At 54.3% G+C, this 27,407-nt stretch overlaps 16 protein-coding genes across 19 annotated transcripts; 8 read left to right on the forward strand and 8 right to left on the reverse strand.

Annotated features, from left to right (window-relative positions):
- Positions 1 to 417: 417 nt before the first annotated feature.
- Positions 418 to 1,326, reverse strand: H310_01325 (hypothetical protein). The gene is made up of 3 exons (XM_008864401.1): positions 1,263 to 1,326; positions 919 to 1,201; positions 418 to 860 (listed from the first exon to the last, which is right to left on the reverse strand). The coding sequence occupies exons 1-3, from the start codon at positions 1,292 to 1,294 to the stop codon at positions 531 to 533; spliced, it is 645 nt and encodes a 214-aa protein (XP_008862623.1). The 5' UTR covers positions 1,295 to 1,326; the 3' UTR covers positions 418 to 530.
- A 224-nt stretch (positions 1,327 to 1,550) lies between these two features.
- H310_01326 (hypothetical protein) lies at positions 1,551 to 2,268 on the forward strand. Its single transcript, XM_008864402.1, has one exon. It carries the CDS (start codon positions 1,694 to 1,696, stop codon positions 2,177 to 2,179), a length of 486 nt encoding a protein of 161 aa, XP_008862624.1. The 5' UTR covers positions 1,551 to 1,693; the 3' UTR covers positions 2,180 to 2,268.
- A 288-nt stretch (positions 2,269 to 2,556) lies between these two features.
- On the forward strand, positions 2,557 to 3,178 carry H310_01327 (hypothetical protein). The gene has a single exon (XM_008864403.1). The coding sequence runs from the start codon at positions 2,633 to 2,635 to the stop codon at positions 3,080 to 3,082; it is 450 nt and encodes a 149-aa protein (XP_008862625.1). The 5' UTR covers positions 2,557 to 2,632; the 3' UTR covers positions 3,083 to 3,178.
- Positions 3,179 to 3,259: 81 nt separating this feature from the next.
- H310_01328 (hypothetical protein) lies at positions 3,260 to 5,289 on the reverse strand. Its single transcript, XM_008864404.1, has 3 exons — positions 4,702 to 5,289; positions 4,425 to 4,657; positions 3,260 to 4,367 (listed from the first exon to the last, which is right to left on the reverse strand). Exons 1-3 carry the CDS (start codon positions 5,102 to 5,104, stop codon positions 3,990 to 3,992), a joined length of 1,014 nt encoding a protein of 337 aa, XP_008862626.1. The 5' UTR covers positions 5,105 to 5,289; the 3' UTR covers positions 3,260 to 3,989.
- Positions 5,290 to 5,942: 653 nt separating this feature from the next.
- Positions 5,943 to 7,678, forward strand: H310_01329 (hypothetical protein; the record flags this gene model as incomplete). The annotated part of the gene is made up of 7 exons (XM_008864405.1): positions 5,943 to 6,014; positions 6,073 to 6,204; positions 6,258 to 6,326; positions 6,377 to 6,500; positions 6,552 to 6,840; positions 6,901 to 7,126; positions 7,184 to 7,678. The coding sequence occupies 7 exons, from the start codon at positions 5,943 to 5,945 to the stop codon at positions 7,676 to 7,678; spliced, it is 1,407 nt and encodes a 468-aa protein (XP_008862627.1).
- Positions 7,551 to 9,797, reverse strand: H310_01330 (hypothetical protein). The gene is made up of 7 exons (XM_008864406.1): positions 9,763 to 9,797; positions 9,262 to 9,697; positions 9,124 to 9,201; positions 8,649 to 9,075; positions 8,103 to 8,596; positions 7,913 to 8,045; positions 7,551 to 7,866 (listed from the first exon to the last, which is right to left on the reverse strand). The coding sequence occupies exons 1-7, from the start codon at positions 9,765 to 9,767 to the stop codon at positions 7,727 to 7,729; spliced, it is 1,713 nt and encodes a 570-aa protein (XP_008862628.1). The 5' UTR covers positions 9,768 to 9,797; the 3' UTR covers positions 7,551 to 7,726.
- A 77-nt stretch (positions 9,798 to 9,874) lies between these two features.
- Positions 9,875 to 13,507, forward strand: H310_01331 (hypothetical protein). The gene is made up of 11 exons (XM_008864407.1): positions 9,875 to 10,271; positions 10,339 to 10,507; positions 10,553 to 10,638; positions 10,686 to 10,823; positions 10,869 to 10,964; positions 11,028 to 11,096; positions 11,153 to 11,233; positions 11,316 to 11,464; positions 11,535 to 11,595; positions 11,639 to 11,814; positions 11,869 to 13,507. The coding sequence occupies exons 1-11, from the start codon at positions 9,900 to 9,902 to the stop codon at positions 12,050 to 12,052; spliced, it is 1,581 nt and encodes a 526-aa protein (XP_008862629.1). The 5' UTR covers positions 9,875 to 9,899; the 3' UTR covers positions 12,053 to 13,507.
- H310_01332 (hypothetical protein) lies at positions 12,265 to 13,506 on the reverse strand. The gene has a single exon (XM_008864408.1). The coding sequence runs from the start codon at positions 13,463 to 13,465 to the stop codon at positions 12,356 to 12,358; it is 1,110 nt and encodes a 369-aa protein (XP_008862630.1). The 5' UTR covers positions 13,466 to 13,506; the 3' UTR covers positions 12,265 to 12,355.
- A 395-nt stretch (positions 13,508 to 13,902) lies between the features above and the next one.
- Positions 13,903 to 17,818, reverse strand: H310_01333. 2 transcript variants are annotated; one of them, XM_008864409.1, is made up of 18 exons: positions 17,728 to 17,818; positions 17,543 to 17,605; positions 17,221 to 17,493; positions 16,987 to 17,162; positions 16,883 to 16,942; positions 16,702 to 16,812; positions 16,525 to 16,636; positions 16,274 to 16,473; positions 16,160 to 16,225; positions 16,044 to 16,106; positions 15,593 to 15,996; positions 15,242 to 15,534; positions 15,055 to 15,197; positions 14,881 to 15,008; positions 14,749 to 14,833; positions 14,530 to 14,699; positions 14,357 to 14,483; positions 13,903 to 14,263 (listed from the first exon to the last, which is right to left on the reverse strand). In XM_008864409.1, exons 1-18 carry the CDS (start codon positions 17,777 to 17,779, stop codon positions 14,123 to 14,125), a joined length of 2,667 nt encoding a protein of 888 aa, XP_008862631.1. In that variant the 5' UTR covers positions 17,780 to 17,818; the 3' UTR covers positions 13,903 to 14,122. The 2 variants fall into 2 exon arrangements, with proteins under 2 accessions (XP_008862631.1, XP_008862632.1); XM_008864410.1 differs by having other exon boundaries at positions 14,530 to 14,833.
- Positions 17,819 to 18,785: 967 nt separating this feature from the next.
- Positions 18,786 to 20,029, forward strand: H310_01334 (hypothetical protein). Its single transcript, XM_008864411.1, has one exon. The coding sequence runs from the start codon at positions 18,809 to 18,811 to the stop codon at positions 19,400 to 19,402; it is 594 nt and encodes a 197-aa protein (XP_008862633.1). The 5' UTR covers positions 18,786 to 18,808; the 3' UTR covers positions 19,403 to 20,029.
- On the reverse strand, positions 18,788 to 20,029 carry H310_01335 (histone H2A.Z). Its single transcript, XM_008864412.1, has one exon. It carries the CDS (start codon positions 20,002 to 20,004, stop codon positions 19,573 to 19,575), a length of 432 nt encoding a protein of 143 aa, XP_008862634.1. The 5' UTR covers positions 20,005 to 20,029; the 3' UTR covers positions 18,788 to 19,572.
- Positions 20,030 to 20,699: 670 nt separating this feature from the next.
- Positions 20,700 to 22,351, forward strand: H310_01336 (hypothetical protein). The gene has a single exon (XM_008864413.1). It carries the CDS (start codon positions 20,726 to 20,728, stop codon positions 22,298 to 22,300), a length of 1,575 nt encoding a protein of 524 aa, XP_008862635.1. The 5' UTR covers positions 20,700 to 20,725; the 3' UTR covers positions 22,301 to 22,351.
- A 111-nt stretch (positions 22,352 to 22,462) lies between these two features.
- On the reverse strand, positions 22,463 to 24,323 carry H310_01337 (hypothetical protein). The gene is made up of 6 exons (XM_008864414.1): positions 23,753 to 24,323; positions 23,536 to 23,704; positions 23,305 to 23,481; positions 23,081 to 23,261; positions 22,900 to 23,033; positions 22,463 to 22,850 (listed from the first exon to the last, which is right to left on the reverse strand). Exons 1-6 carry the CDS (start codon positions 24,316 to 24,318, stop codon positions 22,527 to 22,529), a joined length of 1,551 nt encoding a protein of 516 aa, XP_008862636.1. The 5' UTR covers positions 24,319 to 24,323; the 3' UTR covers positions 22,463 to 22,526.
- Positions 24,324 to 24,327: 4 nt separating this feature from the next.
- Positions 24,328 to 25,312, forward strand: H310_01338 (hypothetical protein). Its single transcript, XM_008864415.1, has 2 exons — positions 24,328 to 24,910; positions 24,959 to 25,312. Exons 1-2 carry the CDS (start codon positions 24,374 to 24,376, stop codon positions 25,154 to 25,156), a joined length of 735 nt encoding a protein of 244 aa, XP_008862637.1. The 5' UTR covers positions 24,328 to 24,373; the 3' UTR covers positions 25,157 to 25,312.
- H310_01339 lies at positions 25,289 to 26,140 on the reverse strand. 2 transcript variants are annotated; one of them, XM_008864416.1, is made up of 4 exons: positions 25,923 to 26,140; positions 25,841 to 25,866; positions 25,628 to 25,783; positions 25,289 to 25,580 (listed from the first exon to the last, which is right to left on the reverse strand). In XM_008864416.1, the coding sequence occupies exons 1-4, from the start codon at positions 26,108 to 26,110 to the stop codon at positions 25,468 to 25,470; spliced, it is 483 nt and encodes a 160-aa protein (XP_008862638.1). In that variant the 5' UTR covers positions 26,111 to 26,140; the 3' UTR covers positions 25,289 to 25,467. The 2 variants fall into 2 exon arrangements, with proteins under 2 accessions (XP_008862638.1, XP_008862639.1); XM_008864417.1 differs by lacking the exon at positions 25,289 to 25,580 and having other exon boundaries at positions 25,595 to 25,783.
- Positions 26,141 to 26,378: 238 nt separating this feature from the next.
- H310_01340 lies at positions 26,379 to 27,253 on the forward strand. 2 transcript variants are annotated; one of them, XM_008864418.1, is made up of 4 exons: positions 26,379 to 26,677; positions 26,723 to 26,854; positions 26,898 to 27,051; positions 27,104 to 27,253. In XM_008864418.1, exons 1-4 carry the CDS (start codon positions 26,402 to 26,404, stop codon positions 27,118 to 27,120), a joined length of 579 nt encoding a protein of 192 aa, XP_008862640.1. In that variant the 5' UTR covers positions 26,379 to 26,401; the 3' UTR covers positions 27,121 to 27,253. The 2 variants fall into 2 exon arrangements, with proteins under 2 accessions (XP_008862640.1, XP_008862641.1); XM_008864419.1 differs by lacking the exon at positions 26,379 to 26,677 and having other exon boundaries at positions 26,694 to 26,854.
- The last annotated feature ends 154 nt before the right edge of the window (positions 27,254 to 27,407 follow it).

Raw genomic sequence — 27,407 nt, forward strand, 5'->3', positions numbered from 1 at the left:
TGAGTCGTCGTCCTTGAAGACCTCTGAATTCCACTAAATCCACAACGCCAACTTTGTATTAGCTGCTCATATTAGCCATAATCCATTCGATCGAATCGATCAGAAAGAACCATTTCCTCTACAAAACACCGGAACTACCCATTGGCAGAGGTAAAAAATCACAACACCGCCATCTCAAAATCCTTCGCCCGATCTCCACTTTGGTGCACCGTGTGCGATGCATGTTGCCCGCAGTGGAATTCGTCAGAATAGTCGCTCTTGTCAAGCAATGAGATCCGAATTACGAATATTTTTTTCATGTCTGTCCTGATTTCATTATCCAGGTGTTGCTTCGCCGCGTAAATTTGATGCTAATTAGGATTCGCTCGTCCCAGTGAGTCGAAGTAAGGCTGCTGTGCATAACAATTGCATCAAGGTCGCGACGCCAAATATTTCATAAAATGGGTGATATCTCAAATATATTTTATCGTGTAGGTCACGAGCATCCGGCAATCTACATGCTCGCTCGGATGGATGGACCGAACGCACATCTATTGCTTTGGCAGGTAGACGCCCCCAGCGCGAGAGACCCATGATTCTGGGTTGGGCTTGTAGAACGGATCGATTTGCCGAATGGGACTCGGGCTGCGATTGAAGAATGCATCGTGCGTCCAGGGTTTCTTGGCAACGTCTGACCGGCGACCACGGCTTCGACTTCGACTTCGCGTTGCATTTCGTTCGCGGCTTCGATTCCGTCTTGATGCAGTTCGTTCGCGGCTTCGACCTCGACTGCGCTCACGACTGCGACTTCGGTCACGGCTGCGGCTTCGACTGCTCGGTGGACGTGGTGTGTGTTTGATGTTGTGTCGTTGCTCGTCCAGCTATTTGCACATGTAAACATGAATTCAAACGATTTGGTCTATGTGAATGCAGTCGTACGTCTGGTCGCACGGGGTCCGGTGGCGGCGAACTGGACCGAGAGCTCTCAGATGGCGACCGCGACGGCGGCGTTGTTCCGGGGAGTATATCGCGTCCAAATTCGTCCTTTCCTTCATGACGATGGTTCTTCTTGGCTTTCTTGGCCTTCTTCTCCTTCTTTTTCTTCTTCTTCTCGGATTTTAGAGTCTCGACATCGTTACCTCCCGCCTTCATTCGGCGCCTGAATGCAGCCGCCTGCATTTCGGCCTCCGTGAATCCACCCGACCACCTCGCCATTTCCCCACTGTAGCATTGCCATTAGCTTTGGGTCGTGGAAAGACACATACGACAGAAGATGGACGTACCCTCTCGGCGGCTTGGGGGCGCCGCTGGCCATGATGTTGAGTATTCCCAATTCCCTGTACAAATGAATAGTATGGATCCATCAGTTCATGCAGGTGTGCTTGACGCCCATCCAGCTTCAACTTGCTGGTTTTGGTACAGCCAGCCACAACGGCAGCCACTGACGCATGCAAGGCGCAGATCGAGATGCCAATGGGACCAAGGAAATGAGCGGTCGCATTCGAATGCTGCTGCGCTCGCCGTGTCGTGTGCTCGAGTTGGCAAGCTCCGTCAGCGAGTTCCAAATGTTCACGAAACATGCCTCCTGCCGTCATGCTTCTCCACTCGCAAACATGCATATGCGCATGGGTATAGCATTGCAGGTATAGTCCGATCACGCAGAGTTTCCAGCGCCGTCCCGCATATCACAAACAACCACCACGCAAGCCACAAAATGGGATGCAGTCCATCGACCTCTCAAGTGGCCAAACCCGTTGACGCGTCGATTCAGCCAAATTGCAACACTGTCTCGGTCGTGGCTGACGTGCGGGACGTGAAGGACCGAGTCGTTGGGAAGATCGTCGGTCGGCCTTTGATTGTCGACCACTCAATTGACGGCGATGGCGTCGTCATGTACAACATCGCTGCCAATGGAATTGTTGTGAACAAACGCTTCACTGACTTTAAAGCTTTTCACGCGACGCTTCAGAGCGCGTTCCCACTCTTACCACCGCTTCCCCCGTCTGGCTTGCTGACAGCCTTGAGACGTAGCGACCCTGCTTTGATTCAGGAACGACGGGCTCGATTCGACGATCTTCTCAGCGTCGCGCCGTCCGACCACTTGTCTGAATTCCTGGCCATCGCCATCGACGACTCCCGACCTCTCGTGGGCAGCGCTCCGGTCCAAGCGATCAAGTCTACAGGCCTAGTGGCTGTGTAACTCAGCCACCGACAACCCAAGCGGCCTTCCCACCCGAGAACTAGAGCAAACTCCATCAAGTCCAATACAACCTTCTTACGTTCACCCCACTCGTTTCTCCATCGTGTACTCCATTCTTTGCAGTTGTGGAAATGACTCTACGCCTTGTAGCCCGCCCAATGTTGCAAGACGAAGCAGACGCAGGAACGCGTTTGTGGGTGGGCATTGCGTCGCCGTGAGTTGTAGGATCGAGCGACCTGTCGAAGGAGGTGGTGGTGGTGGTAGGGATGGGCAATTGCCTTCTGCACGAGATGGACGCCGCGTTACAACACGGGGGAGAGAGAGTTTGTCGTGCTGAATGCACAACAAAGGAGCGGCATTTTCACACAGGTCTTTGGCTGGTTCCAAGGACAGTCTGCATCATCCTAAAAACGCCTGTTGACGTCACTTCTAAACTCGCGTCGTCGAGAGGGTATGGGGTGCACTCAATCGACTGCCAGGGTTGTGGCGAATGAATCTGCGTCGAGCGAGGAAGCTCCATCGCCGCCGCACTCTGCCATATCGACACGTACTGCTGAGATCGTGGACTGGTCTGTGGACGAGAACGGAGTAGTGCTGTACCATGTCGATGCTTACGGCTTCACCGGGAAGAAGCGCTTCAATGACTTCAAAGCCTTTCACCACGACATCCAACTTGTCGTGCCTCCCATGCCCGATGCAGGCATTCTCACGGCAATCCATCGTCGCAACCAGGCACTCATCCATGCTCGACGTCTCCGTTTTCAAGACATTCTCCGCGCTGCCCCACGGGACCGCGTTGTGCTGTTCTTGGACCCATGTGCAACCGTTGCCGTCGGCGTTAGCGACACCGAGAAATCGCACGTCGTGGGGCCGTCACATTTGACCATCACCACGAGTGCATGAGCATGCTCCGTGTTAACTTAACCATTCCTTGGCATTCGATTCCACTCAGTTCTGGACAGCTACTTGCACTGACCACCGTTTGGGGGCATGGCTTGGGGCCGCATGCTGCTTAAAACCACATGCTCCTGTTTCGCTGACATGGAGCGTTAGAATCCACCCGTGAAGGTATCGTCCGCGCCCAGCTGTATGTTGTGTCAACATGGGCGGCACACTCGGAACACCAACGCCGCCTCCGCCGCCAACTTTGTCGACGTACCATCCGCAGCCTGCCATCCACCGAGGACTCGACGCCTCGGTGTCGTCCTCATTCGAAGGCTATTACATTGCCAACTACTCGATCCATCGTGTCAATCGAGCTGCGGTTGTATTTTACCACATCGAGATGCACGGCGGAACCACGGTCAAGCGCCGTTTCAATGATTTCAAAGCGTTCCATCATGCCACCGAGAGCATCGCTCGGTGTCTTCCGCCCCTGCCGTGTGCAGGGTGGCGCACAGCCCTCCACCGTCTTGATCCGTACATGATTCAAGAGCGTTGCATTCAGTTCCAGCACCTCCTGAACGCTGCTCCCCAGGACAGAGTCGACATCTTTTTGGCCCCCCGACGTTCGAAGCAACGTCCCTTCAGTCGGCTTTGGTGTGTTGTGCGAACCAAAACGCTGTGGGCACGACATTGGTTCCAACGCCGACGCCTGCAGCTCAAACGTCGTAGACAAACGGGTCCGAAACAAACGGACGCCCCCACAGCGAATCGCTTCATTACCTTGTCGCTGTTCGCCTCAGCCCGTCGAAAAGGATGAGCGGCGCAAGGCCGTGCACGTAGATGGACGTAGTGTACATGCGTAGTGTTACAGATCGTAAGCACGCCGAAGGGGGGGTGGGCTAATTCTAACGGCAGTTCCTCCTCGTCAAACTAAACAGCCATAGTCGGGGGAGATTTGTAGGAACACGTCGTCGAAGAAGCGCTCGCCGCTGTAGTCGACTCCGTCGTGGAATACCGCCTCGTCTTCTTCGTACTTGATGTCTGTTAGCATGATGTCGTCGTCGACCATCGGGCACACCTGGTCGTCGTCGCCGACGTCTCCCTGGTGGTGGTCCATGTACTCGTCCAAGTGGTGCATGTGCAAGGGCCGATCAAAGTATGAGTCCATGGCGGCGGAAGGCGCCGCTGTCTTTGGGCCATGCACAGACGACAGGTCCTTGGATGTCATGCGGAGTGTCAACGCGGGCATGTCGGCGAGGACGGGAACATTGATCGTTCGCGGTATGCATTGAAACGCCGTGTTCTGCTGCAAGATTGCCGTCAGTGCCTTGTGTATACGGGGCACGGCATGGGGACGTACCATCGAAGAAGGCTTTCGCAGCGGTGGCAACTTGTCAAAGTTGGTATGGACGTCGTTGGGGTAGTCAGGAAATGCTTGGGACGACGATTTGTCCATTTCGGAAGGGCTGATGGAGCAGTCCGAAAAGGACGCGCCATAGCGAGGGCTTCCGACGGAGCACATGTCATCGCCCGAGTCAAAGTCGTCGTCGTCGTCGACAAAGGCATGCATAATTTGGCCAGACGGGTCGATGCCTGGAAAAGGAGTGAGGGCTCGCGTTGTCAGTATAATCGCGTACCATAGGTGACGGGAGACATGAGCTTGTCGAGCTGTTTCTTGAACGTCTCGAATTGGTAAAGCTGCTTGTCGTTGAGGATCCCGTTTTCTTTGCACCGATTGAGCTCCTGGAGGGAGCGCTTGAGGCTGCGGACCTTTCGGTACGGCCAATGGCGGATCCCAATTGACCGACACCTCTTCTTGAACGCGGTCGCGCGCACGCCAAACTTTTCCGCGGCGGCCTTGAGGGGGAGATGGAAGAAGTGGCTGAAGGCTTCAAAATTGCACACAGGGGACTGTACAATCATGGCCTTCTTGGCCTGCAGGCGCGCGACCCGTTGAAGGTCGTCTTCGTCCGACAAGTGGCTGCTGCGGGGCGAGTCGCAGCCGGTGTCGTCGAAGTGGCACATCAGTCGGGGGTCCATCGTCGTTCGTGCGCCGGCAGGGATTGATCTTTGCAGGATACACAGCAAAAGATCGAATGTAGCAGTCTTGGTAATGCCACAACACTACTGCTCGGTGTCGAAGAATCGAACAGTGGCCGAGGGGAGCCCCCGGGGGCATACATCGCCCCACACATTCGTCGAATGTTAGAAGAAAAAGGCATCCAACGTTCGAGAAATGGCCCTGAAATCGCCCAACAACTCGAGTCAATCGCCCCACTTGCTCTAACTTTCGACATTTGGCAGGAGTTACACCAAGATCTCGTAACGGTTTCACGCCAACAAAGAAGCTGTGTCGGTTTCGCGATGCGTGTCAAGTTTAGCGACCACAGCAGTCAACGTCCGTGGCATGCCCTAGCAGGAAGGGGTAGAGGAGCACGCACACACTGTGACAGGAGGGGTTGCGCACGTTGAATGAAGCCATGGATGTTCCTGCTAGGCAGAAACACAGCGGAGAGAGCGATGAACGGCGTTCGTGGAGACAACAGGTTCGTTCGCCAAACGTGTGGAAGGATCATGCGCCGATCCGTCCATCACATTTGTCAGGCAGCAAGGGTTCCAGATGAGAAACATGCACCGATTCGTGACGATCTTGACGTTTAGTGTGGGGGCGACATGCATGGCATGACAGCACCTCCGACACATTCTACGGAGCGACTTTATCCCCTTCAACGTGTAAACTCTGCGCAGGACTCGCATTGCCAAAGCGCATCGGCAACGAGCTCGAATGTTGCTAGCTCGTCTTTCTTTGACGAGGTTTCCACGGTGAAACTCGCTATAAATAGCAGCAATTCAAGTACTCAAAGTGGTGTAGATCCACATGCTCGGTATGCGCAAGGTCGGGACCACGCGGGCTGCAAAGCTCGACCGCAAGACGACCAAGTCCCATCAGGTGCCTCTCCCCTCGAATCGAAAGCAATGCTGCTTTGTGTGGTGCTGACAAGTCCCAGATGGTCGAAGACAAGTACCGAGCGAAAACGGCATCTGTGTCGGGGGACACCACAGGGCCTCTTCACGCCGAAGACGAAGAGTATTTGAAGAGTGTGATCGACAAGCTCGAGCAAGACCTCGCCCGCCGCCAGGTCCTTCCTCGTTCGACCCATCTTGTCAAGCGCGATCGTCATCACAATTATAGGAGAGCTACGTGCGGCGAGAGCGGCAGTACCAAGTTCGCATTGACGAGCTCGAGCGAATGGTGTCCGATGTAAGGACGAGCCCCATGGGAATTGTGTGGACCCACGTGAATCATTCTAGTCCCGGGCGAAGAAAGCGCCGAGTATGTCCCACGAAGACACGATGGCGTCGCTCCGAGGATTACACAAGAGCATCTTGTCGAGCATCTCGCAAGTGCAAGAGCGCACGGGCAAGATCCTGCAAGGTAGATAATCGCCGATGAACCTTCTCCATCGCTGATCGTGGGCACGACCAGAGCAAGAAAAGGACTTGCTACGGGCCTTCCGAGCGAGGCTGTACAGCGTCCAAGAGGAGCTCGAGACTGAAAAAAACAAGACGGATGACGGGGCGTCGGCGTGGATCGACAAGAGCAAGCAGCTCGAAACAGAAGTCGAATGGACAAAAGAGATGGCCGACCGACTGGACCGACTCAATCAAAGCCTCACGCGTGAAAACCAACGGCTCAAAACACAATTCTCCATGCAAGAAAACGACCGCGAGTTCCTCGTCCGACAGCTGGTGGCTGTCAAAAGGGACAACGTTCGGTCGGTTTGCGACACCATGATCCCCGACCGAGCTGACCGTTGGGTGGTTTCGTGATGTAGCCTTCGAAAAGAGCTCATGGACGCCGTGAAAGACGCTGAACGAGCGCGGGAGGAAGCTACTGCGCAAATGGAAGAGCTCGAGTTTGGGTCGCGAAATGGTCGGCAGCAGCCGCGAAAGCAACCGACGACGTCAGGTTCCGGCGCGATCGACTCGAGGAAAATGACGAGTGTGGTCAAGCGCGCGCCGTCCACGCCCGCCCTGCCTGGCACGTTTGCGGTGCCCGAGGTTGACATTTCTTCTATCTCTTTCGACGGTCGACTCACATGGCCACTTCGACGCTAGGTCGACAACCGATACAAAGAGATCATCAAGCGTCTGAAGCGGGTGCTCGAAGTCGAGCGCCGCAACTTGCGACAAGTGCGCAATGCGTACACAACTGACTTACAGACCCACACGGAGCTCTCGATCTTTGTAAAGCAGTGCATCGAAGATGTGAAAGACCAAATTCATGCGCACACATCCGACAAATCCATCAGGTCGAACGACACGATCTCGGTGCTCGGCACTGCGTTTGCTGCCTCCGACCGCCAAAAGGTCATCGACTTGCTCCTTTCCCAAGAGCGGGTGCTGGCGCTGCTCTATGCAAAGGCGTTTCCCTTGCCAGGAAGTGCCGCCGCCGTTCCCACGGCGACCTCCAACCCGTCCGACGTGACCAAGGACGACATCCGCGACATATTTAACGAATCCCATCAAAACGGAGGCTATCTCCTTCCCTCTACCCAACACCAGGATGCCGATGAATTGGCCGACGACGACCCGCTTCGCGATCGAGATTAAGCTGGCGACGTTGTAAATATGAAGGGAGTTGATTTCGCAACACGAGTGCTACTTGACATACCCATGGTGCAAAGCGAGCCGCGCATTCAGCAGGACGGTCGTGAACTCGGCAACCTTCTGGGACATGGTTAGCGCCACCATCGGGTTGTCCGACTCGATGCTAAACAGGTTGGGTGACAGCACGATGGCTATCCAAATCGTCAGGACATTGGAAGGCAGTGTGTTGATGGATACCCATGTTTTTCGAGCTCATTTTCGTCACCTTTTCGTTCTTGACCACGCCCGCCATCAAGTCCAAGAGCCACAGCATGACTGTTTTGCTCGTCTCGGGCACGTCGTTGAGCATGGCCATCACGCTTTCGGGAGTCTACCGTCGTCGATCGTTGTGGGCTCGACAATTGACGGCGACATCGGCAACGCTTACCTTGAGTGTGCATGCTTTGTACATTACTTTCTCGGGAATGACGTTGAAGAGACTCGTGGGCAGGTCCCGAAACCAGACTTTGATCAAGTTGGCCACGATGTGGACGTCGTTGCACCCGGCAAACGACCCGCTGTTGATGGCGCCCTTGACGCGACTGCACTGCTCCTTGTCTGGCGCGAGACGAAAGATTCCTTCCGTTTCGAGCCCTCCATGGAGGACCAGGTACTCCTTCATCATTTGCAGAACGGCCGGGATCTTTCCGTCATACCCTTCCACGACGCGCTTGGGCAGAGCTTCCATTGGAAGTCCAAACTGCTTGTTTAGCCCTGCCCACGCCAATGGCAAGCCCTCGTATCGAGCCAGGACGGCATTGAACGTAACATGCATTTCCTGCTTGGTTTCGTACGGCCGGCTGATCACGGTCCCGTTGTCGAGCGGCGCTATGGTACTCGTTGAAGACCTGGGACGTACGCCCGTATACGATCCAAACGTTGCTGCAAAAAATGCATTAGACTTTCGTAGGTCTCATGCGGAACAGCGCCGTACCACGTAAGAAGGCTGGACTGCTGCATGGCTCGACCTCTTCCTCTTGAAGATTGTCTTCCACCGCAGCCATCGCAGCACGCTCAACCTCATCAAAATTCGCCAGGGACTGGCGCCGGGAACTGCATCGCGACGACGACGACAGCGAGCTATGGAGAGATGTCGAGCACCGACGTAAGGATGGCGGCATCATGGCACCAAGTGGCGCACTGCCGCGTCGAAGGTCTGCTTCCTTCATCGGTGCAGGCGGCAACGCATCGGAACTTCGTCGGGACGGTGGGACGAAGGTTTGATTGAGTTGGGCGGAAGCATATTGCAGCCGAAGGCTTTGACGGTCTTCCTCGGACAAAAAACTTGGTTCCAAACGATGCTTGGGCATGGTGTCGACTGCATCGAGAGCTTCGGAAGACAAGATCGTGTCGACATCGTCCTGCAAACTCACACTCAATGGATGGATGATAGGTAATGTTAGCGGCACCACGACTTGGACAGCCTCCGCACATGCCTTGAGGTATTCCAACGAAGATGCTCCGTGCGTGCGAACGAATTTAAGGTACTACATGAAGCTGTAAAGGCCGCGCAGGACACGAAATGATGTGACGGACGCACGACCGACCTCCTTGAGCTCTGTCGTCGTCTTTGAAATGTCATCGTGTGGACCTCTGTCAGACTCACGCGACGCGTTGTTGCTTTCTGCCGCAGCAACAGTAGTGAGATTTTGAAGGATGCGAAGCACGATGGTAGATGCTTCCTGCGCCTGCTCGAGGTCGGCGAACGAGAGCCCGACCGTTGCGTCGGCGGAGGTCGTGAACTGGACAAAGTACTCGTTCATAGGTAGCCAGATGCAATCCTTCGTGAGTGGGTTGTTGAGCACGACGTCGCCAGAGTCTTCTACCCACCCCACCATGCGGAATTTGGGCAAGTCCGCGTCCTCCATAAACACATAATACTGTGCGACGGGATCGTCGTGAACGTCGCTGAGCATCCATTCTTGCGACGACTTGTCGAGCGAGTACAGCGCAGCCTTGAAGCTGTACACAGTGACTTCGGTACTACACCAAGCACAGTGAGGACGTGCAACTACAGAGGCGCCATCCCGTCCAGGCGCGTCCACTACCTCATGATGACTTGGATCTTGGCTGCACAATCTTGGCAGATCCGGATAATATAGCCGTTTCATGTTGGATTTGATATCCGGAAAAGGATGTTGGTGGACTTTCTTCGAGTGTCGAACAAGTCGAAAGGGCGCACAAGATGTCGACGTCCAAGGCGGGCCATCTCTTGTCGCTGGGAACCCATGGGATGTGGGGATTCTCACCGAGCTTTGATCTTCAGGAAGGCGTGTCGGAGCTCCGTGGCGATTCGAACCAGTTGGAAGCGGATGCGTCATCAACAGACCCGTTGTGCGTGCTCGTCGTCAGTCCCGGCGACATTCGCCACGTCTTGACAACAATTGCACGGTCTCGGCGATGGAAAAAGCGACCTCTGCACATTTATTTGTACGAAAAGTCCCCGGAATGCCTCGCCCGCGCGCTCTTGTTGCTTCAGGTGGCAAACGACTGGGAAATTCCCCTGCGTCAGCGATGCAATACGTTTCTCGAAGTGTTTGGCAATGCACTTGTTCAGGTGTGTTGAGATGATTCAATTGTGCCTGTTCTCGCGATCATCGTATCACGCGGCAAACGAATGGTAGGAGCGAACGGCCGAGTACATCGAAGAGAAAGCCAAGCAACTCGTTCATCTCGTGTGCAACGAGTCGGGGCATCTCGCTGACATCGTGGACTTGTCCCACTTGAAGATGAAGACCCGTGATGCTTTGGTCGAGGCATTTCAATCTTGGCACACCAGCGTCCCGTTCAACGGTACATCGGAACATCCATGCTGTCGAACGTCTCACGAACGTGCAGTGGAGCGCTTGCGAGACCAACGGCTCCGCCACTACTACGAGAATCGCTACGACTACCGCAACAATTTGATCGACTGGGACTACACGGTTCGTCCGTTCGTTCTCCGTCCAGTTGCTCACTCGAGTGTGTGCAGATGTCGCTGAAGAAGATCCAAGACGCGAGTGTCATTCATGTGCGGCAATTCAAGGAATGGCGCAACACCGGGGTCGCGTTTGAGTTTGGCGACCAAAAGTACACCGTTCCGAATCGAACGATGGCAACGTACACGGATGTAAGCCCTGAATAGTGAAATAGACATGCTGACTTGACACGTCAGGCGATGAAGAAAGGTCATGGGTCCGTGAGCTGCCGCGGGTACTGGCTCGACATCGTTGTGGGTCCGTACATTGCGTTTGGTGTGGACTGTTTCCGCGTACGTGCTGCTGCCCCTGGCGTCCCAATTCCAATTTACACGCTCAAGTGTGGCATTTTTTAGTCCAACAAGTTTGCCGACGGACTGTTTGAGATTCACAACAAAGGCAGTGGGTGTGAGCAGAACCGTCATGTGCGTGCGATGCCTGGAAGTAGCTCGTGCTGGCTGACATGTGCTGCATGACGCAGAACACAACGGAAGTCGCGGTCTTCAACGTTCTCTCGCACTTGCACGAGATTGAGACCGGGGATATCTACAAGATGAAAAAGGTACCTTCGTGAGCAGAGTGGGTGGTTGCGGTGGCTCGTCGGGACCATTGGAGGATTCGTATCAGCTGACACTCACCTTTAGGCGCATGACGTGTACAGCGGCATCGGCGAAATCGAAGACGGCAAAGTGCGCGACGGACCGGTCCAGGAAGGTGATGCCACGTCCGAAAACAACGACCACGACGACGTCCTCCCGCGCTTTGAAGTCCTTGAAGACGCCGACACAAACGCGTAAGAAGTTGCATGAATCATATCCATGAATGACTTCGTCTCACTCTCGAATGGTATTTGGTTCATGCAGGGAGAAGACGGATGCGCGGAAACGTGCGCAGCGCATTGTAGAGTCGTTTGATGGCGTCAAGGTACCCTGTTGACCATGTATTGCCGCCTCAACGAGATGCTCAGGTGATCCTTCTGTCGGGACCTGCCGCCGATTTGGCCAAGAAACCTCGGTATCAGCGTAAATTCAACCACGTCCATGTGTCTGTGCACGCGACCAATTTGATCTCGTCCCCGGACAAGGATTTCCCCATCACGAATATGTGTGCTGACCGCGCCAAGGTCTCGATCGAGGCCTCCGTGTACGTTGACGCCGTTTTTGCAACGACTGCTGAGGTGGAAGTTGTCCGTCGTAGGTACTTGTTGCCGTTTAAAGAGGACCAAAGAGTCGCGTATATGCAAAAGTTGGTCGAATTTGCAGGGGCGCTGGACCTGCAAACTTCCAAGCAAGTATTTGGCGCGAGCGACGCGTACAAGCGGGAGAATGCAGTGCTCAAGTTCGAGTACGCCCGCCACCCTTCGAAGCAAGCGACTGGTTAGTCGCCGAGGGCACTTCATGCATATTCATGTCGGCACAGTTCAAGCTAATTCTGCTCATGAGACTTCAAACCCCACGAATCATGGTGACCTCACGATAACTATTCTTCTTGAACGAATGACTGCTATCTACGCCGACACAATCACAGAACGAGGCACCATCGTCACCTGCTCTGGTTTCACGATAGAGGCGACGTGAGTATGCGCAAGGTGGCAAGGAAGAGCAGACAGTGGGGTTTAAATGAGTTAATTCAAGTAGGTCAATATATGGAATCGCGTGAAGAATGCGCCATGGAAGTGGGTCATTTACAGGTGACCACCTCGTTGTCGTTTCGTCGAGTTCGACAACGGACTCTCGGGTCGTTTTCGAACAGTGTGGCCGTGCGTCGTGCCCGAGTGAAACGAGTCGCCCACGAGGGCCGATGCTGGCAAGAGTTGGGCGGTTTTGGATTCACGGTGATCGTCGTGCATGACAACGGCGGCTTTGCCGAACCCAACCTTGAGTGTGAAGAGCAGCATGCGCGCAATGTCTTGCGCTTCCAGACGAGACTGCTTGTGGAGGATGTGAAAGTTGGTTGCCACACACGAAGACGGGTATGTGAACTCGTCACCAGACGCAAACTGGACGCGCATGTACCCGCCAAAGTCGTCCGGCAAGTGGATACAATGCACTGCTTTCCAGTACGTTCGATAGTCCGCTTCGGTTTGTGGAATGAACTTGCAATGGCCGCGTTCGAGGTTCAACCGCATCAGGTTGGTTGGCGGCGGGGCTATGGATGTATATTGAAGCACCCTGCACTCATTCATGCCGGGAACGGCGTGTAAGAGCGCATTGGTCACGACGTTGCGAGAAATCACGTCATCGGTAAGAGTCGCTTGACTTGATCGCATCTCTCGAATAAACGTATCGGCAGTCTTCATAGCGTACACGACGGGGGAGAACGACATGACGACATGATGGCCGACAAGTCGGATGTCGTGGATTTGTACGCACTGCACTTCGTCTGGTCGCAATTGCTTGTTCATCGTGAAAAGTCCGTTTTGACCCATGTGAACACTTCCCGCAGCCTTGATTTGAAGCAAGACGAGTGCACAGCAGAGTTCGTTCAACACAAAGTTCGACATCGGTCCTTTCTCTCGATGGATGTTCACCGTGACTCCGCACTGGACAGCACTCGACCAAACGCTGGGCATGTCATCGACAACAATCAGCGTCTTGCGTCCGTCGCTCGTGACAACGCTGTGGAGCACGCGTTTTTCCATCAACACATTGCTCAATTGGTCCATTGCGAGGTGGTGGTGTTCGCCACTCAACGTCACCATGAGTGTCGTCTGCGGCGAGCGCACGGCCATAAATTGTTGTACATTCACGCGTACTTCATATCTCTTGAGCGCGTGGCTTTCTTCGTACTTCATCGCAAGCACCCAACCGACGCGGCGCCGATCGTACTCCGCCGCCAAATTGGAAAATGAAAACTATTTGCGCAATTTATAGAATCTTTTTGAAATTCGACCATGCTGGAATAAACCGCTGGTGCAACCGGATACACATCCGGTTGGCCAATCACTGCCTTGGCCTTGCGGCCTTCCGGATATGTATCCGGCATCCTATCAAATTCAATGGCCGTGGCCGGAATCGACCAGTGAGAGGTTGATGTGGGCTTGACGCACGGCCGACCGATCGCCCGTGTGGCTCTCCACAGCCTGCGCTCCCACTGCACCCCCCGTCCGTTCCCTGGCTCCACCTGTTGTGCACCCATGACTTGAGGCCAGAACGAGCTGGGGTGGCGCAAGCCATGCATCAAAATATCCAAACCCAACGACACATGTGCCACAGAGGGGTTGAATGTGTTGGAGCCTGTCCAAGCGGCGGGTTCGTTGGGAGCCCACTTAGTAACTTCTGGGACGCTCGGAGCACCTGAACGTCGAGCGAGGACACTTTAAGTAAGTTCGCCGGCGCGACGGCACAAGGTATGGAACGTTGGAGTGTGAACGGGGAGGGGGAGTTGTGGAACTGGTTGGTTGGCCTTCGATAATCGAAATCGAGTGGGAAAGTTGTGTATCTTAACGATGTCATGCATGGACTCCCGATCCGTGCGACGACGTGACTTCGTCCAAGAGCAATTGATACTTGTGCACGATGCGCTGGAGGACGCGATTTGTCGCCATCTGCGGCAGCACCACCGTCTGCAGGAGCTCTCGCTTGGGCACGTCCTGCATGAGAAATGTCATTCGGCGTCGCATACACGGTGTACATAAAAGCAACCCTGGTTCAAGCGAGGCAGATGCGCTCAGCCGGGTACGTACCAGCACCGAGGATGTCCACGAGTCGGTGGAGGTAGTCGCGGACATGGGGCCAAGGAGCTCCTGGCAGATTTCTTCGAGGCGCAACACGTCTCCATCATGAGAAAGATGCCGCGCGTAAACTTTCAGCCTATAGAAGAACGTTCGTGCGATCGAGTAAAAGACTGTTGACGCACCAGTGCATGTACTCGGTGGAACTTCGCAGCGCCAAACTCGCGGCGACCTGATGTTCCAAGTGTGTTCGAGTAATGTGGTGCTGCTGGATCGAGTTGGACATTCCAGCCAGCATGGACTTGGCACTGCGTGTGTGGGTGGATGCGTTTTGGAGCCTCCGTAGCGTTCCTACCTACACAAAATGTCATGCCCATCATCGTTCAACCGCCCATGTCGCGCACGGGAATGTCTGCCGTCACAATCGCATCCGACGGCAAGTGCGTGTGAAAATCGGACGACGAGAACGAGTCGTCAGCTACACGCATCCTGTCCACACGCCGGTCAGACACCAATTCGATCGTTCGTCAGAGTACCAGCACTTCATGGCCACGTCGTAGGCGAATGAATGCAGCAAACTTCCCGTCGTTCCCCCCACGGCCAACGTCACGATGGGTTGACCGGTAGACGTCACCATGGCCCGAATCAAGGTCGACTTTGTAGTCTAACGAGACTGTTCGCATCGCACAATGACTCGTTTGGACGCGTACCGTCATGCCGCAAAGGGATGCCGCAACGACCAGTTTCTTGGCTTGAATTGTCCACGTTTTCACGTCGCCGTTGGTCAAGATGACCAACACGTACGGCGCGGCGCCGGCATGGCACTCTAAGGCCGCAAAAGGATACCCGAGCGCTACGAGTGTTGTCAGGATCGAATGAAAAGGGCATGGTACGTACCAATGCAGGGAAAGAGCCGACGACCGAGTGGCGACAGGATGTACAAGTGGCCGTCCGTGGTGCCAACGGCACAGAAAGACTGGTTGCCAGTCGCACATGATGCTTGGCCTGGGATCCTATCCATCCACAGCACACTCCCGCCATCGATGCACACAATCGACGTGTGGACCACTTCGTCGTCGACTACTTTGCACTCGATTACTTTGTCGGTCGACTTGATTTGGACGGAAAACATTGGTCGCCCTGGAATCTCTGCCATCTGATGGGCCATGGCGACTCCTTCTTGCGGAATCCTACGCCGTTTCAATGGTACAATGAAGCATGTCTATCTCGAGGTGGAGCATGGCATACACAAACAGATTGGTTGTGGAAGAAGATGACGTGGTTGCTTGCGCAGGCTGGTCCACCACTCGTTTCCGCTTGATCGGGGGAGTAAGTGCTGCCTCATTGTCTCCCGCTGGCAACACGCTGGGTTTGGACAGTGGATGGGCCGTGGCGACACCTGTGGTTGACAGCAGCTTCGACGAGTCTTGGGGCTTCTTGAACTTTGGTCGCGCGGTCAACACCGTCGCAGTTGTTGATGCAGCTGGCTTTGCCGACGGCACGTCTTGGGCTTTCGGTTTGGGCCGCGCCACCAACGTGAATGTGTTATTCGCAGGAGCTGCATCCGCGAGCGGCGTGACAGCCTTGCCATTGCTCGGCGTCAGTCGTTTGGCCAACTTGTCCAGTGACAACTGCTTTTGCTGTCCTTCCAGCTGAAACTTCGTGTCAATACTTTGCACAAGGACCGCAGACGGCTTACCTCCAACTGGAGTGGATTTTCCACGAGCGTACACCCCGCCGTTTGCCCAGCCAGGGACCCATACTATACGCATCGCACGTGAGAACGGCATGTTGATGCGGTGGTGGAGCACGTACGCGCTGCTGAAGGAGCCGACTTTGTTGCTGGCGGGAAATGGGATTGCCCAATTCGTCGGGTGTGAACTGTTCGAAAATATATGAGTGGCTGTAACACCACGGGCATGCTCGAACCTGAAAGAAGCAAATAGACCCGTCCAGGGACGCGCAAAGCAAGGTATGCCCATCATACGACCAACTGAGATCCGTCACGGACGCGTCAAAGCAGTCCTTGACCACCGCCAGCGGGCGAGCGACGTCGGCAAGCCAGACACTGACGGTGCAGTCGTCGCCACCCAGTGCACAGCACGCAAACTCTTTGTTCGCGGTCTTGGCTACACCACATGCACTCATTCAAGAGAAATCCTTCGAGTCGCATGGCGTACCCAACAGACGGGGATTGAATCTGGCACTCGTCACAACTCCTCGATGGCCCACAAAGTTGACATCGTTCCTCCACGTCTTTCGCTCGATGAGTGCGGCCACGTTTTGTTTCGACTATTCGACGCGACAGTCATCAAGGACGAGACCTCAGCAGACTGTCCGATGCGGAAGGATCTGACCTTGAACGCATGCGTTCCGCACACCAAACTCCCGTCCGGAGCCCACGACAGACGTCTGAAGTGCGACGTTGTCGTGCCTTGCTCAAACGGGCCGCTGATCTTTTCCTCGACCTGAATTGTCATTGCACCCCTTGAGCAATGGGGGTCCTGCTGCAGAAATCCGAGCGACGGGTCGAAGTACCTCCCAAGTGTCGACTCGCCACATGATAATGCACTTGTCTTCGCCAGCACTCGACAGATACTAGTGCAACACGGTGAGATGGAAACCACTCGGGCAGATCCTACTTTGCCAACAGGGTCCCACGCCACGCCTTTGACCCATCCCTGGTGCCCTGACAAGTGTTGCATTGGGTGCGTCATGACGGAGCTCAGATGATCCATGGACCATATCAATATGGAGTTGTCGATGCTGCAAGTTGCAAGCATGCGATCGTCCGGAGACCAGGCCAAGTCTTGCACGTCTGTCGACATCATTCCCGATTCAAGTCGACGGATAGTTCGCAGAATGGCATTTCGTACCCATGGTGTGGCTCTTCAGCATGGAACAGCGCACCCACTTCTCTTTGTTTGGGACTTGATTTGACCCGAATGGAATTGGCGCAGGTGGTCCATCCTGCAGTTCGTACAACAACACTTGATGGTCGTCCGAACCAGAGGCAAGGTAGCGGCCACTGTGAGACCATCGCACGCAATTGACAGCTTTTTCGTGCCATGTCAACGTCGCGAGAAGGTCGCACCCAGGGCCTTCTTTTTCTGGTATGGGCTCCAAGGACCAAATCTTGACGCAATTATCTACACGAAGTAAACGGATCACTGTGTTGTCTAGTGCAACCAAAAGTACCTCCGCCTGCCGTTGCAAACTTCAGCTCGCTCGGATGCGCGTCGATGCCGTAGATTCCATAAGCTGTTCAATGAGCGTGAGACTACGAGTGGTAAATGCAGAACGCCAGCCCAAGGATCGCATCGTCCACGGAAACTTCACCAGCAAGTTTGCTTTGCATATTTCGGTTGGATAAGAATGCGTACCATGTCCAGCCGCGTTGAGATGCTTGACCTCGTCGGGCTTCTCGATCAACATCGACTGGCCTCGCCGCTTTTTGCGTGGATGAGATCAAAGGTATACTCTTTAAATGTATACTTGGATCAATTATGACAATATTCCATGTTGAACAGGTAATTGAATATCAAGGTATGCATTTATACACATTCTGCCAAGCGGCCTCGAGCAGCGACGCTATTGACAGCGATACAGGTGGACATTTCCTCCAAGAACTCCTCGTGGTCAAGCCAGAGCCATGCCAAGTCAATGAACCAGAGGAGCTGCATTTCAAAAGAGTCTCTTTCCCTTTGTGGTTGTAGATTATGTATCGCTGCGTGTAATTTTCGCGTTTCTTAAGTACGCAGCAAATGCACCTGACTGAAGCACGCTGTCCCTCGTTAGCCGTCTGCAAGCCTCGCCCATTGCACGCGAATGCCGCTGCCTTACGGCGCTTCGGCATTTAAATGGTGGCGTCATGCCTACAACCACAAAAGTGTATTAAATCACGAATTTCTATTGGCTCATCAATATGGAATATCAATAATTGATTGGCTAGAGTACTGCTTGCATAAATCTGAGCATTCTGATTGGCCACAGTGTAGTCATTGCCCTCGAACAGCCCTCGCGAGAACGGACACGTAATGGAGTCGAGGCCCCATCACCACGCAGCACTCGATTGTGGTAGAGTCACTCGCGTCGTCAAAGGAGATGCTAGTGACTGGGCTATCCACCTATCGGAGATCGTTCGTCTCATTGCCCACCCCAATCACCGCCTCACCACCCCGCACACAAAACGATGCATCTGATCGCAGCCACATCGTCACGCAAAAACGCGTCTGACATGGTCTCAATCCTGACCCTCCTTCTCCGTTGTGGTGTAGGCTCTACAGTACATGAGCCTACCTACTCACGACTCCAATTCGCTCTCTCCTCCGCGGGCGCAAGCGCCTCCACATTGAAGTTTCACAAACCATCAGAGTAATAGAATCGCCGGTTTTGATTGGCCACATTGCGCAACGACCAATCTTTCGCAGTCACAACCCAATTTCCGTCATCGAACAATAATCCATGATGATCCGCCGTCCGCATCCCGTCCATGCGACTACACGCCCTCGCATGCGACTGTTGTCGGGAACCAATGGTGCTTATGCAACCCATCGAGTCGAGCACGACGCTGCGCTGCAACGACGGGCCCTTGCATGGCTGAAGAGTGAGGAGACAACACTGTTTCCTCCGCGCATCACTTTGACCGGCGTTCCTGTACACCCGAGTTCCCATCACGTGTGCAAGTCATCACGAATGATCCCATCGACGAGGCTGCCGCAACCAACAAATCTAAGTGGCAAGTTTTGGTTCGCTGTAGTAACCCTTGCCTGGTTCTGTGCTGTCACGACGTCAGCAGGTCCGATGACACAGAACGACGGATGGAACGAGAAGATGTCGATGCGCGAGAGATCCAGACTCTCGATGGAATGGTGCGACGTGGATGCTCAAAATGTTGAGGCTATGGTCTCCACAGAGAGAGCGGTACAACGTCCACAGCCGCGAAGAAATGGAATCGGTAGTCGACTTGCAATGTGGGCCTTACGGCACCTTCATGCACAAGCTTTCGAACCTTTGATTTCTCCGTACGAGCACATAACGGACATTCATGTTGAATAGGAGTCTTTTACACAGGAACGAAATACATGTGCTGCACATTATCCTGTCTGTGCATGCTATATGAATCACCGACATGCAATTAGAAACGACGGAGATGAAGAGCGCCAGATCACGTCAGATCGCCATCGCGCGAACCATCGGATTAAACATGACTTGAAATATATGACGCTTTACAAGGGCTTCTTCTTGATGGGCAACACAGCCTTCCCGACCAGAGACTTGTGGATGTGAGGAATCACACCACCACCAGCAATCGTCGCCTTGATCAAGGTGTCAAGTTCTTCATCTCCTCGAATGGCGAGCTGTAAATGTCGCGGGGTAATACGCTTCACTTTCAGATCCTTAGAGGCGTTCCCTGCTAATTCCAGCACTTCTGCGGTCAAATATTCCATGATGGCGGCTGTGTACACTGCGGCCGTCGCACCGATACGCTGGTTGTTCGCGACACGCTTCTTCAGGAACCTGTGGATACGACCCACGGGGAATTGAAGGCCGGCACGACTGGAACGGCTTTGAGGGGCTTTCTTAGATGCGACACCTTTGCCTCCCTTGCCACCTTTGCCACCTTTACCTCCTTTACCGCCTGCGGGGATGCCTGACATGCTGGTGCTTCCGATCGGGGTGAACTCAAAAATCGAAATGACCGAAAATACAGAGGGCCGGTTGCTGCGTGCGCTGATTGGCGGGATTTTTGAATATTTTAAATTTGATTGGCCACCATTGTCGTTTCTGGCTTTGGAGAGTGGGTTGTTCGATTTTCTTTCACCCGCACACACGCCAACATTATATTTGACAGGAAACTGTGAATGGATTCCTGCATCAGACCAATTTAGCTATTTTATTCTTTTTGGAACTATATTGAATATCACAGTATTACATCATATGAAGGGCGATCTACTTCCCCCCAAAATCGTAAAAATTTCAAATTCAAACTGTTCGAAATGGCGTGCATTCCAATGGCAGCGAGAACCTCAAGGTGTAAGCCCTTCGAGGACGCAAGCAGTACGTTGCCGTGGCTACGAACAACTGCATGACAACCCAGTGGACTGCCCTGACCGCGTGCAGTACAGCAGCTCCAGTTGGAACCGCTAAACACGCTGGTTCGTCAAGTTTAGCTGGTCTCCTGCACGTGCACGTCGCCTGCGGCAAGATGACTTGATGAACTTGTTTCCTTGAGATTCATACGCGCACTGACAGACCATGATATGACTTGGTCGAGTGTTGCGTTGGATGCCGCGATTGCCCGATGGTTTTGAAAGCGTTTGCTTTCATTGGCTGAAATTCATGATTGGCCCAAGCGAACGCCTTCGCTGATTCTTCAACATGAGTGCGCTCTACGCGGAAGCGGCGGGCGTCCTGGAAGGTCTGTTTCGGCGCAGTGGAGGGCTCAAGACATTGACGTACGCAGACAAGATCAAATCTAAACGCAACTGCTTTGCGCTGGTGTGCCAAACGTTGCGCTACAAGCCACTATTGGACGACTTGATCGAAGCTGTCCCAGAACTAGCCAAGCTCCTGAAAAAGACCGTCAAAGCTAGCAAGTCAGATAATGCAAACCCTTCAAAGAAGGGGAAGCAGCCCACCGCGACTTCGCACCAAGCGCTCTTTTACCTTGCCATCTACGATCTTCTATTTGGCAAGGACAAGAAGATCCAAGGCGGTGGGTTCGTCAAGAAGACCGTGTTGCTCCATGCAAATGCGTTGAAAGCCGCCGTCGTGCGCATGAAAATCAAGGCCAAAGTGAAAACAGACGAGGATCTGCTTCCCGAAGAGAACCGGATGACTCCCAAACTGCCGAGATATGCGCGCATCAATACACTCCGCGCCACCGACATCAGAGACACGGCGGATCTCCCTGCCGTCACCTCGTCGCTCGGATTGCCGACCGACGTGTCAGTATCTCTGGATCCCCATGTGCGCGACATCCTGATGTTTCCTCCTGGCACGGAACTTCATACGCACGACAGTGTCACGGCCGGGAAGCTTATCCTCCAGGACAAAGCGAGTTGCTTCCCCGCGTATGTTCTCCATGGCGAGCGCGGCGCAAACGATTTTGGCGACGTGATCGATGCGTGCGCCGCACCAGGCAACAAGACCAGCCACGCCGCGATGCTCGTGGCTCGTAAAACAACCGCGCCTCGTCCGATCCGCGTATTTGCCTTCGATCGTTCCAGCACCCGCCTTGATCTCCTCAAGAAGCGAATGGTTGCGGCTGGCGCAGACAGCATTGTCGAGCCGTGTCTTTCTAGCTTCCTGGACGTAAATGTGCATGACGAGCGGTACCAGAACGTGCGCAGTATTTTGTTGGACCCGTCGTGTTCCGGGTCTGGCATGTCGAATCGCCTGGACCACTTGCTCGAGTTGACAGCGATGCAGCAAGACGACATGGAGCAGGATAACGTCGAGCCAGGCGGGGCGGCGGCGAATGATACAGCCGCGCGGCTGCAGGCGCTCGCGGACTTTCAGCTGGAAGCGTTAGTCAAAGCTTTCTCGTTTCCACAAGTCAACCGTGTGTCGTATTCGACGTGCTCGATCTTTGAAACGGAAAACGAACACGTGGTCGTAGCCGCACTGAAGGCGAACCCGGCGTTCCAACTGGTCAAGTGCTTGCCGTCGTGGCCGCGACGAGGTATTGTCGTGCCTGGCTTAACGCCAACGCAAGCCGACTGTTTGGTGCGCGCAAATGGACTTGAAGACGGAACCAACGGATTCTTTGTCGCGTACTTTGAGCGAATAGCTGCCGCCGACGACGCAGGGGGTGCGACGGGTGCGAAGCGCCCGCTGGGGGAAAAGACACAGGCGCAGAAGGACCGGAAGAAGCGAAAGCGCCAGCGGAAGAGCGAAAAGGTTGCTGGAGCGATGGCAAGTGCTCAGGACGAACATGAAGACGTCCAGTAGCTCAAGCATGACTAGAAATATCGATGAGAATGCATCCATGTTGTTTGAACGTGTTTGGAGATGATTGCCTGCGCTGCAACGTTCAGGCGACTTTGACGAGTCTTTCTACACTTCAGGTCCTTACATGCTCCAAGAAATGGAGTTGTCGTCCGGTGATGGTGTGCTTGACGGTTTGGCCAGGCGGCATGTCGATGGAGTTATGGTTGTTTGGTTTGCATGGTTGATGTCACCTCTGCCGCGCCATGGCCGCAGTTTTGAATTTATGGGTAAAATACTCGACTGCGTGGGTTTCTTTGGCATCGTGGATCATGGCGAGGTGGGTACGACTGGCTTGGTGGGTTTCGATTTGGTCGGTCACTACGTCGTTCTTGGTCCCGAGAAACGTGGTGGCGCGTTGGTGGCTCTCGACAAGGTTCACCGACGCCTTGACCACAATGTTGCCTGCCTCGTGGGTTGAACTGGTCAAATGGGTGGCGGCCATGGGATCTCGCACACACACCCGCCACTGCGCAGTTTTCGCTTTACGAGGGGACGATGTACCTTGCCGGTGCTACTCAAACGCGGTCAGTGCCGGTCGCCCATGACGACTACGCTGCAACTTGAATTGAAGTCAGGCCAGTGGTCTTGTCCACGATGAGGAACCGGTCTTCTTGTCGAAGGTGAACAATTGCGTAGTTGCAGATCGACCGGCTCGAATTGGGTGGGTCCTTCTCCGGTCGGTGGCAGTAGTCGTCTGCACACGTATCATAGATTGTGCCGACACACCGTAACACGGGCTACCTCGATCATAGACGTCATCGTTTTCGTCGCCTTGTGTGGAAGACCCGACCGCTTCGATCGTCCACTTGGCAAGGTGCATGGCTGCGTGGATTTCTCCGAGGCACTCGGCCATCGACGTGTCGTAGCCGTAGTGCGCAATGGATGGTACCAGAGTCTCCAGCACATTGGCGAGGCAAGAGGTCTACCGAATACGGTGAGACGAGTGGGTTGGCCATCGTACGTACCTGGCCGGTCAAGCCGTTCGCTCTCACCCCCCACGACACGTAATGCTGCACTTCCTTCACGTACGTGGTGATGGGGTCTCGCTTCGTTGGCAGATCGGGACAAAAGTCGTCCAGACGAAGCCACACGTCGTCTCCGTGAAAGACGCTTCCTCGTCGAAATGGATTTGTAAAGTCCACCTACCTCGGCGGCATCCACATAAGGCGGGCAAAGACGAGGAAGCATTTCGTTACAATACGAAGAAGTGACCCAGGGTTGGCGCTGTGCCGTGGTCGGGCATTGCCGACGCTCTTTCCGCTTCCGCCAAACAACAAGCACGTCTTCGTGGCGCATGATTCCAAGTAGATGGAGCTGCCATACGTCACATGTTGCCACTTGGAGTGACGATAGCTGCCTGGGATTCTAGCGGCATCAAGTGGGCCTACATGCATGGGATGATCATGAACATACGGTTGGGGTGGAGGGGCGGACGCAGTCGCTTGCAAATCTCGAAACCACGCACGGGACTGCTGGGACGGCGACGGAGCGGGCGAGTTCGTGTCGCCAGCGCGTGGTTGTGGATGCTTCGACAGACTGAGTGACCCAAGTGCGTTCAGCTTGTGGACACTGGTCAAAGCTCGGCGATATACCGCTCGGTTCCAAGCAGCACCTTGCGGGTCCGTTCGCAGCTGGGTAAGAGACAGTGGACTTGGAGCTCCCACTAAACTCGTTGCGATTGCGCCGTGCCTTCTCCTGCTTGCGATAACTTCGTAGGACTTGCCGGATGGCTTATCATCGTCTCCACGCTCGTTTTCCTTTATGTGAAGTGGGACGGCGTACTTCAGTGCGTTCAAGGTCGAGAGGTGCTGAATCAACCGCTTCGGCGACTGTGGGGTGACAGAGTCTGTACTAGAAACGGCATCTGTGTGTATGGAATCGCGTAGAGGGTGTCCTGCGCTGACGTGAAGACGGCGGCGGGTGCTCTTTCGCACCATGCCTCGGAGCAGCATCTTGTCCGCCACACTGTCACGATGCATCACGCGAAAAGTGTAACCGTTACAATCGATCGTTCGAAAGGTCGCCGCCGACGAAATGGATTCCGCGTCATCGTCGAGCGCTGTAGAGACTACCGTGCCAACGGGCAACCATGCCAACACCGAGGAGAACATCCTTGGCCCCTCGCTGCTTGACGTGATGCAAAAAATGGGGCTATCAACCTTGAAGGCGACGTATTTTTCGCGGTCCGCGTTCGTTGCGCGCCTTCACGAAACTCTAGTCGGGCAAGACTGCACGAAGCGCATCCAAGAGTTTTTCGCGACAACGCTTCAAAAACTGGAATGCGACGCGTCTGGCCTCGTCCTCATTCAAGACACCAGCGTGTGCGTCTTCCTGGAATCCACTTCTGCTCAGTTCACCGATTTTTGTGCCGAGTTGCGATCGTTTTCCGCGCTCACCGATGTCAAAATCATCGCCACATGCGACGACAATGCAACGCGACTCATGAAGAGCTTGTACTTCAAGAAGTTATCCATCACAAAACCTGTGGATGATGCAGACGAGTTGCAGGTGGCCAAAGACGTGTTTTTCAACTTGATCACACTCATGCGCCGCCTCGGAGCTACCCCTGCCGTGAGTACCTCCGCACTCCACATGCAATGGAAGCTCACGAATACATAGACGGCCATTAAGAAGGCACTGGCCACCCCCAGCAACAGCGACCTCCAGCTCATGCCGTCCAACGAAGTCGTCACATTTCTCGCAAAGCGCGACGCGCTCATGACGTTGGATGAGTTCCACGACATTTACAAAGCGCCCATCTCGATTGAGCTCGAGTCCGAACGCGTGTGGCCGATTCATCCCCTCTTTACATATTGAGATGACGTTTCAATGCCTTTCACATCGGACCCATCCATACAACAGGTCTCGAATGGAGGTCACGCAAGGAACACTACTAGCATGGGGAGGTCGATGGAGCCGATCAGTTATCCTGGTGCAAGAGACACCAGGTGAGCAATGGTAATCAATTGGTGTTGAAAACAAATCGTGGTTCTAACCGGCGATGCTCTTCCTTGCTGCTATACCACGACATCTCGTCACTGGATATCCCTTTGTTAACACACAACCAACGACGAAATGAGAGATCCAGCGGACGTCCAGGACATCGCTGATGTCGTGCCGTTGAGACATTAAGTGGCGTCGGCGGTGGTGGCAGGGGTCGCCGTTGGGGTTTGCGGTTCTGGCGTCGGGAGCGTCGGCGGTGCTTCGGTCGGTAGTTTCGTGGTTTCTTGAGGCGCTGTGTCTACAACACACACGTTAAGGAATGAACGTCAAGCTTGTATTACTCACTTAACGATCCTGGAGTCGACACTTGGCTCTTGCCATCGACCAAACACAATCCGCCCGTGCAGTACCCTTCAGTCAACGACCGTTTGGGCTTGACAAAGTTGCAGAGCCCCCCAGGACAGGACCCGTCCTCAGCTTCCACGATCGTGCACACACCACCTGACCAAGAACGAACGATTAGGTATCGTGGTAATGAAAGGAAGGTTGTGGGCGTACCACTACAGTCGGGGCTTTTGCAGTTGCTACATCGCGAATGAACTTTAGACACCACGTGCGTGGAGGATGAACTTGCCCTTACATGAAGCAGAGTCCGCCTTTGCACGACACCGGCTCGCGGCAGTCGCGAAAGACGCAACCGCCGTGAGGGCAGTCCTTCTCCTCACAGGATGTAGGTTTCACAAAGCGGAGGCCGTCATGCGAAGGAACCAAGTCCGATGCCTTCGTCAGCTGCAGAGCCGCACAGCACACCAGGGTAAAGATCTTCATCGTGTTCACGACGGTTCAAATCGAAATAACCGTTCGAAACGAAGAATGTGAATATCCGGATTCCTATCGTCCGGATATGCACATCCCAACGAGCACTGATGCAGACTGCCGTCGACGCCGTGCGACGTCGGTGGCCGATTGCGGCAGGAGTGACTGCAACAGCGACGGCCCTTGTACTTGCAGGGTAAACCTAATGTGACGCCGTGGTACTCGTTCGTAACCTCAAGGCTGTATAGGATCCAGGCTTACACTACCCCGTTGACAACCAAGACGAATCGTGACGCAGAAGCCATGTCAAGCACAAACGGAGCTGAGTCTTCGTCAAATGAAAACAATGGGACACCATTGATACCGCCACGCACACCAAGTCCGAAAAAGCGAGGTGGTATTCACACGTCGGTAATCCATGCACCGCACTTCCACTTCTTCTTGGCGCCGATCGTCGTGGGGCTCTTCGTTGGCATCTACATCGTTTTCGTCCATTTTGATGTCATTGACATATCGAGTTATCCTTCTACGTGGGATATCGTGGCGAGATGCAGTCTCGTGCTCTTCGGCGTGGCTCATGTACTTCTTCTCCCTCCACAACACACCCCACATTAGGTTTTGTAGGGTCTGGTTCTTTGGCCTTTTCTCACAGAAACCCCCCGATTGCGCTTTTTCCGCCTCAACGTCATGGAATGGCTGGCTTCCTCGACCACCATGGACATCTACATAACGTCACTGCAGTACCTCACACTTACGGTGCGTGTCTTTTGAGTGTCGAGCTCTCACCCCCGTCTACTAGACTGTACTGACGCCAACAGCATTTCTTCTCCTTGAGTCGTACTGGCGCGTCATTGCGTGGACCGATTGCCAATACTTCATGCTGCTGGCGGTGTTCGACCTGACTGTCTCCAGTGTCCTGTGGCATATTTATTCGTTGGCCCACCTGAATCCCAGTACGTGTTCCTGCAGCATCCATGACTTGGCCCGTCCTCATCCGTAGCGCAGGCCTGCGGCACCTGTGATCGGCTGACATTCATCACCATGCTATTTATTAGGCTCCTATATCAGTTTTAAATATGTGTATGGATGTTAGTTGGTACAAACACAAGTACCGACCCACGCAGTTTCCAATAGAATGGCAATGGTACGAACCCAAGTGAATGGGGCTACAGGAGACGGAGCGGTACACCACACGACTGGAACCCCTCTCAATTTTCAGGGTGCATGTCGCGGAGGCAGGCAACTTCCCGCGTTTGTAGACCACCTGGGACGACACACCCATCGGGTAGGTTGCGGTCTTGCGCTTCTT

The sequence above is a fragment of the Aphanomyces invadans genome (assembly GCF_000520115.1).
Source record: "Aphanomyces invadans strain NJM9701 unplaced genomic scaffold supercont1.2, whole genome shotgun sequence".
Taxonomy (NCBI): Eukaryota; Oomycota; class Saprolegniomycetes; order Saprolegniales; family Verrucalvaceae; genus Aphanomyces; species Aphanomyces invadans.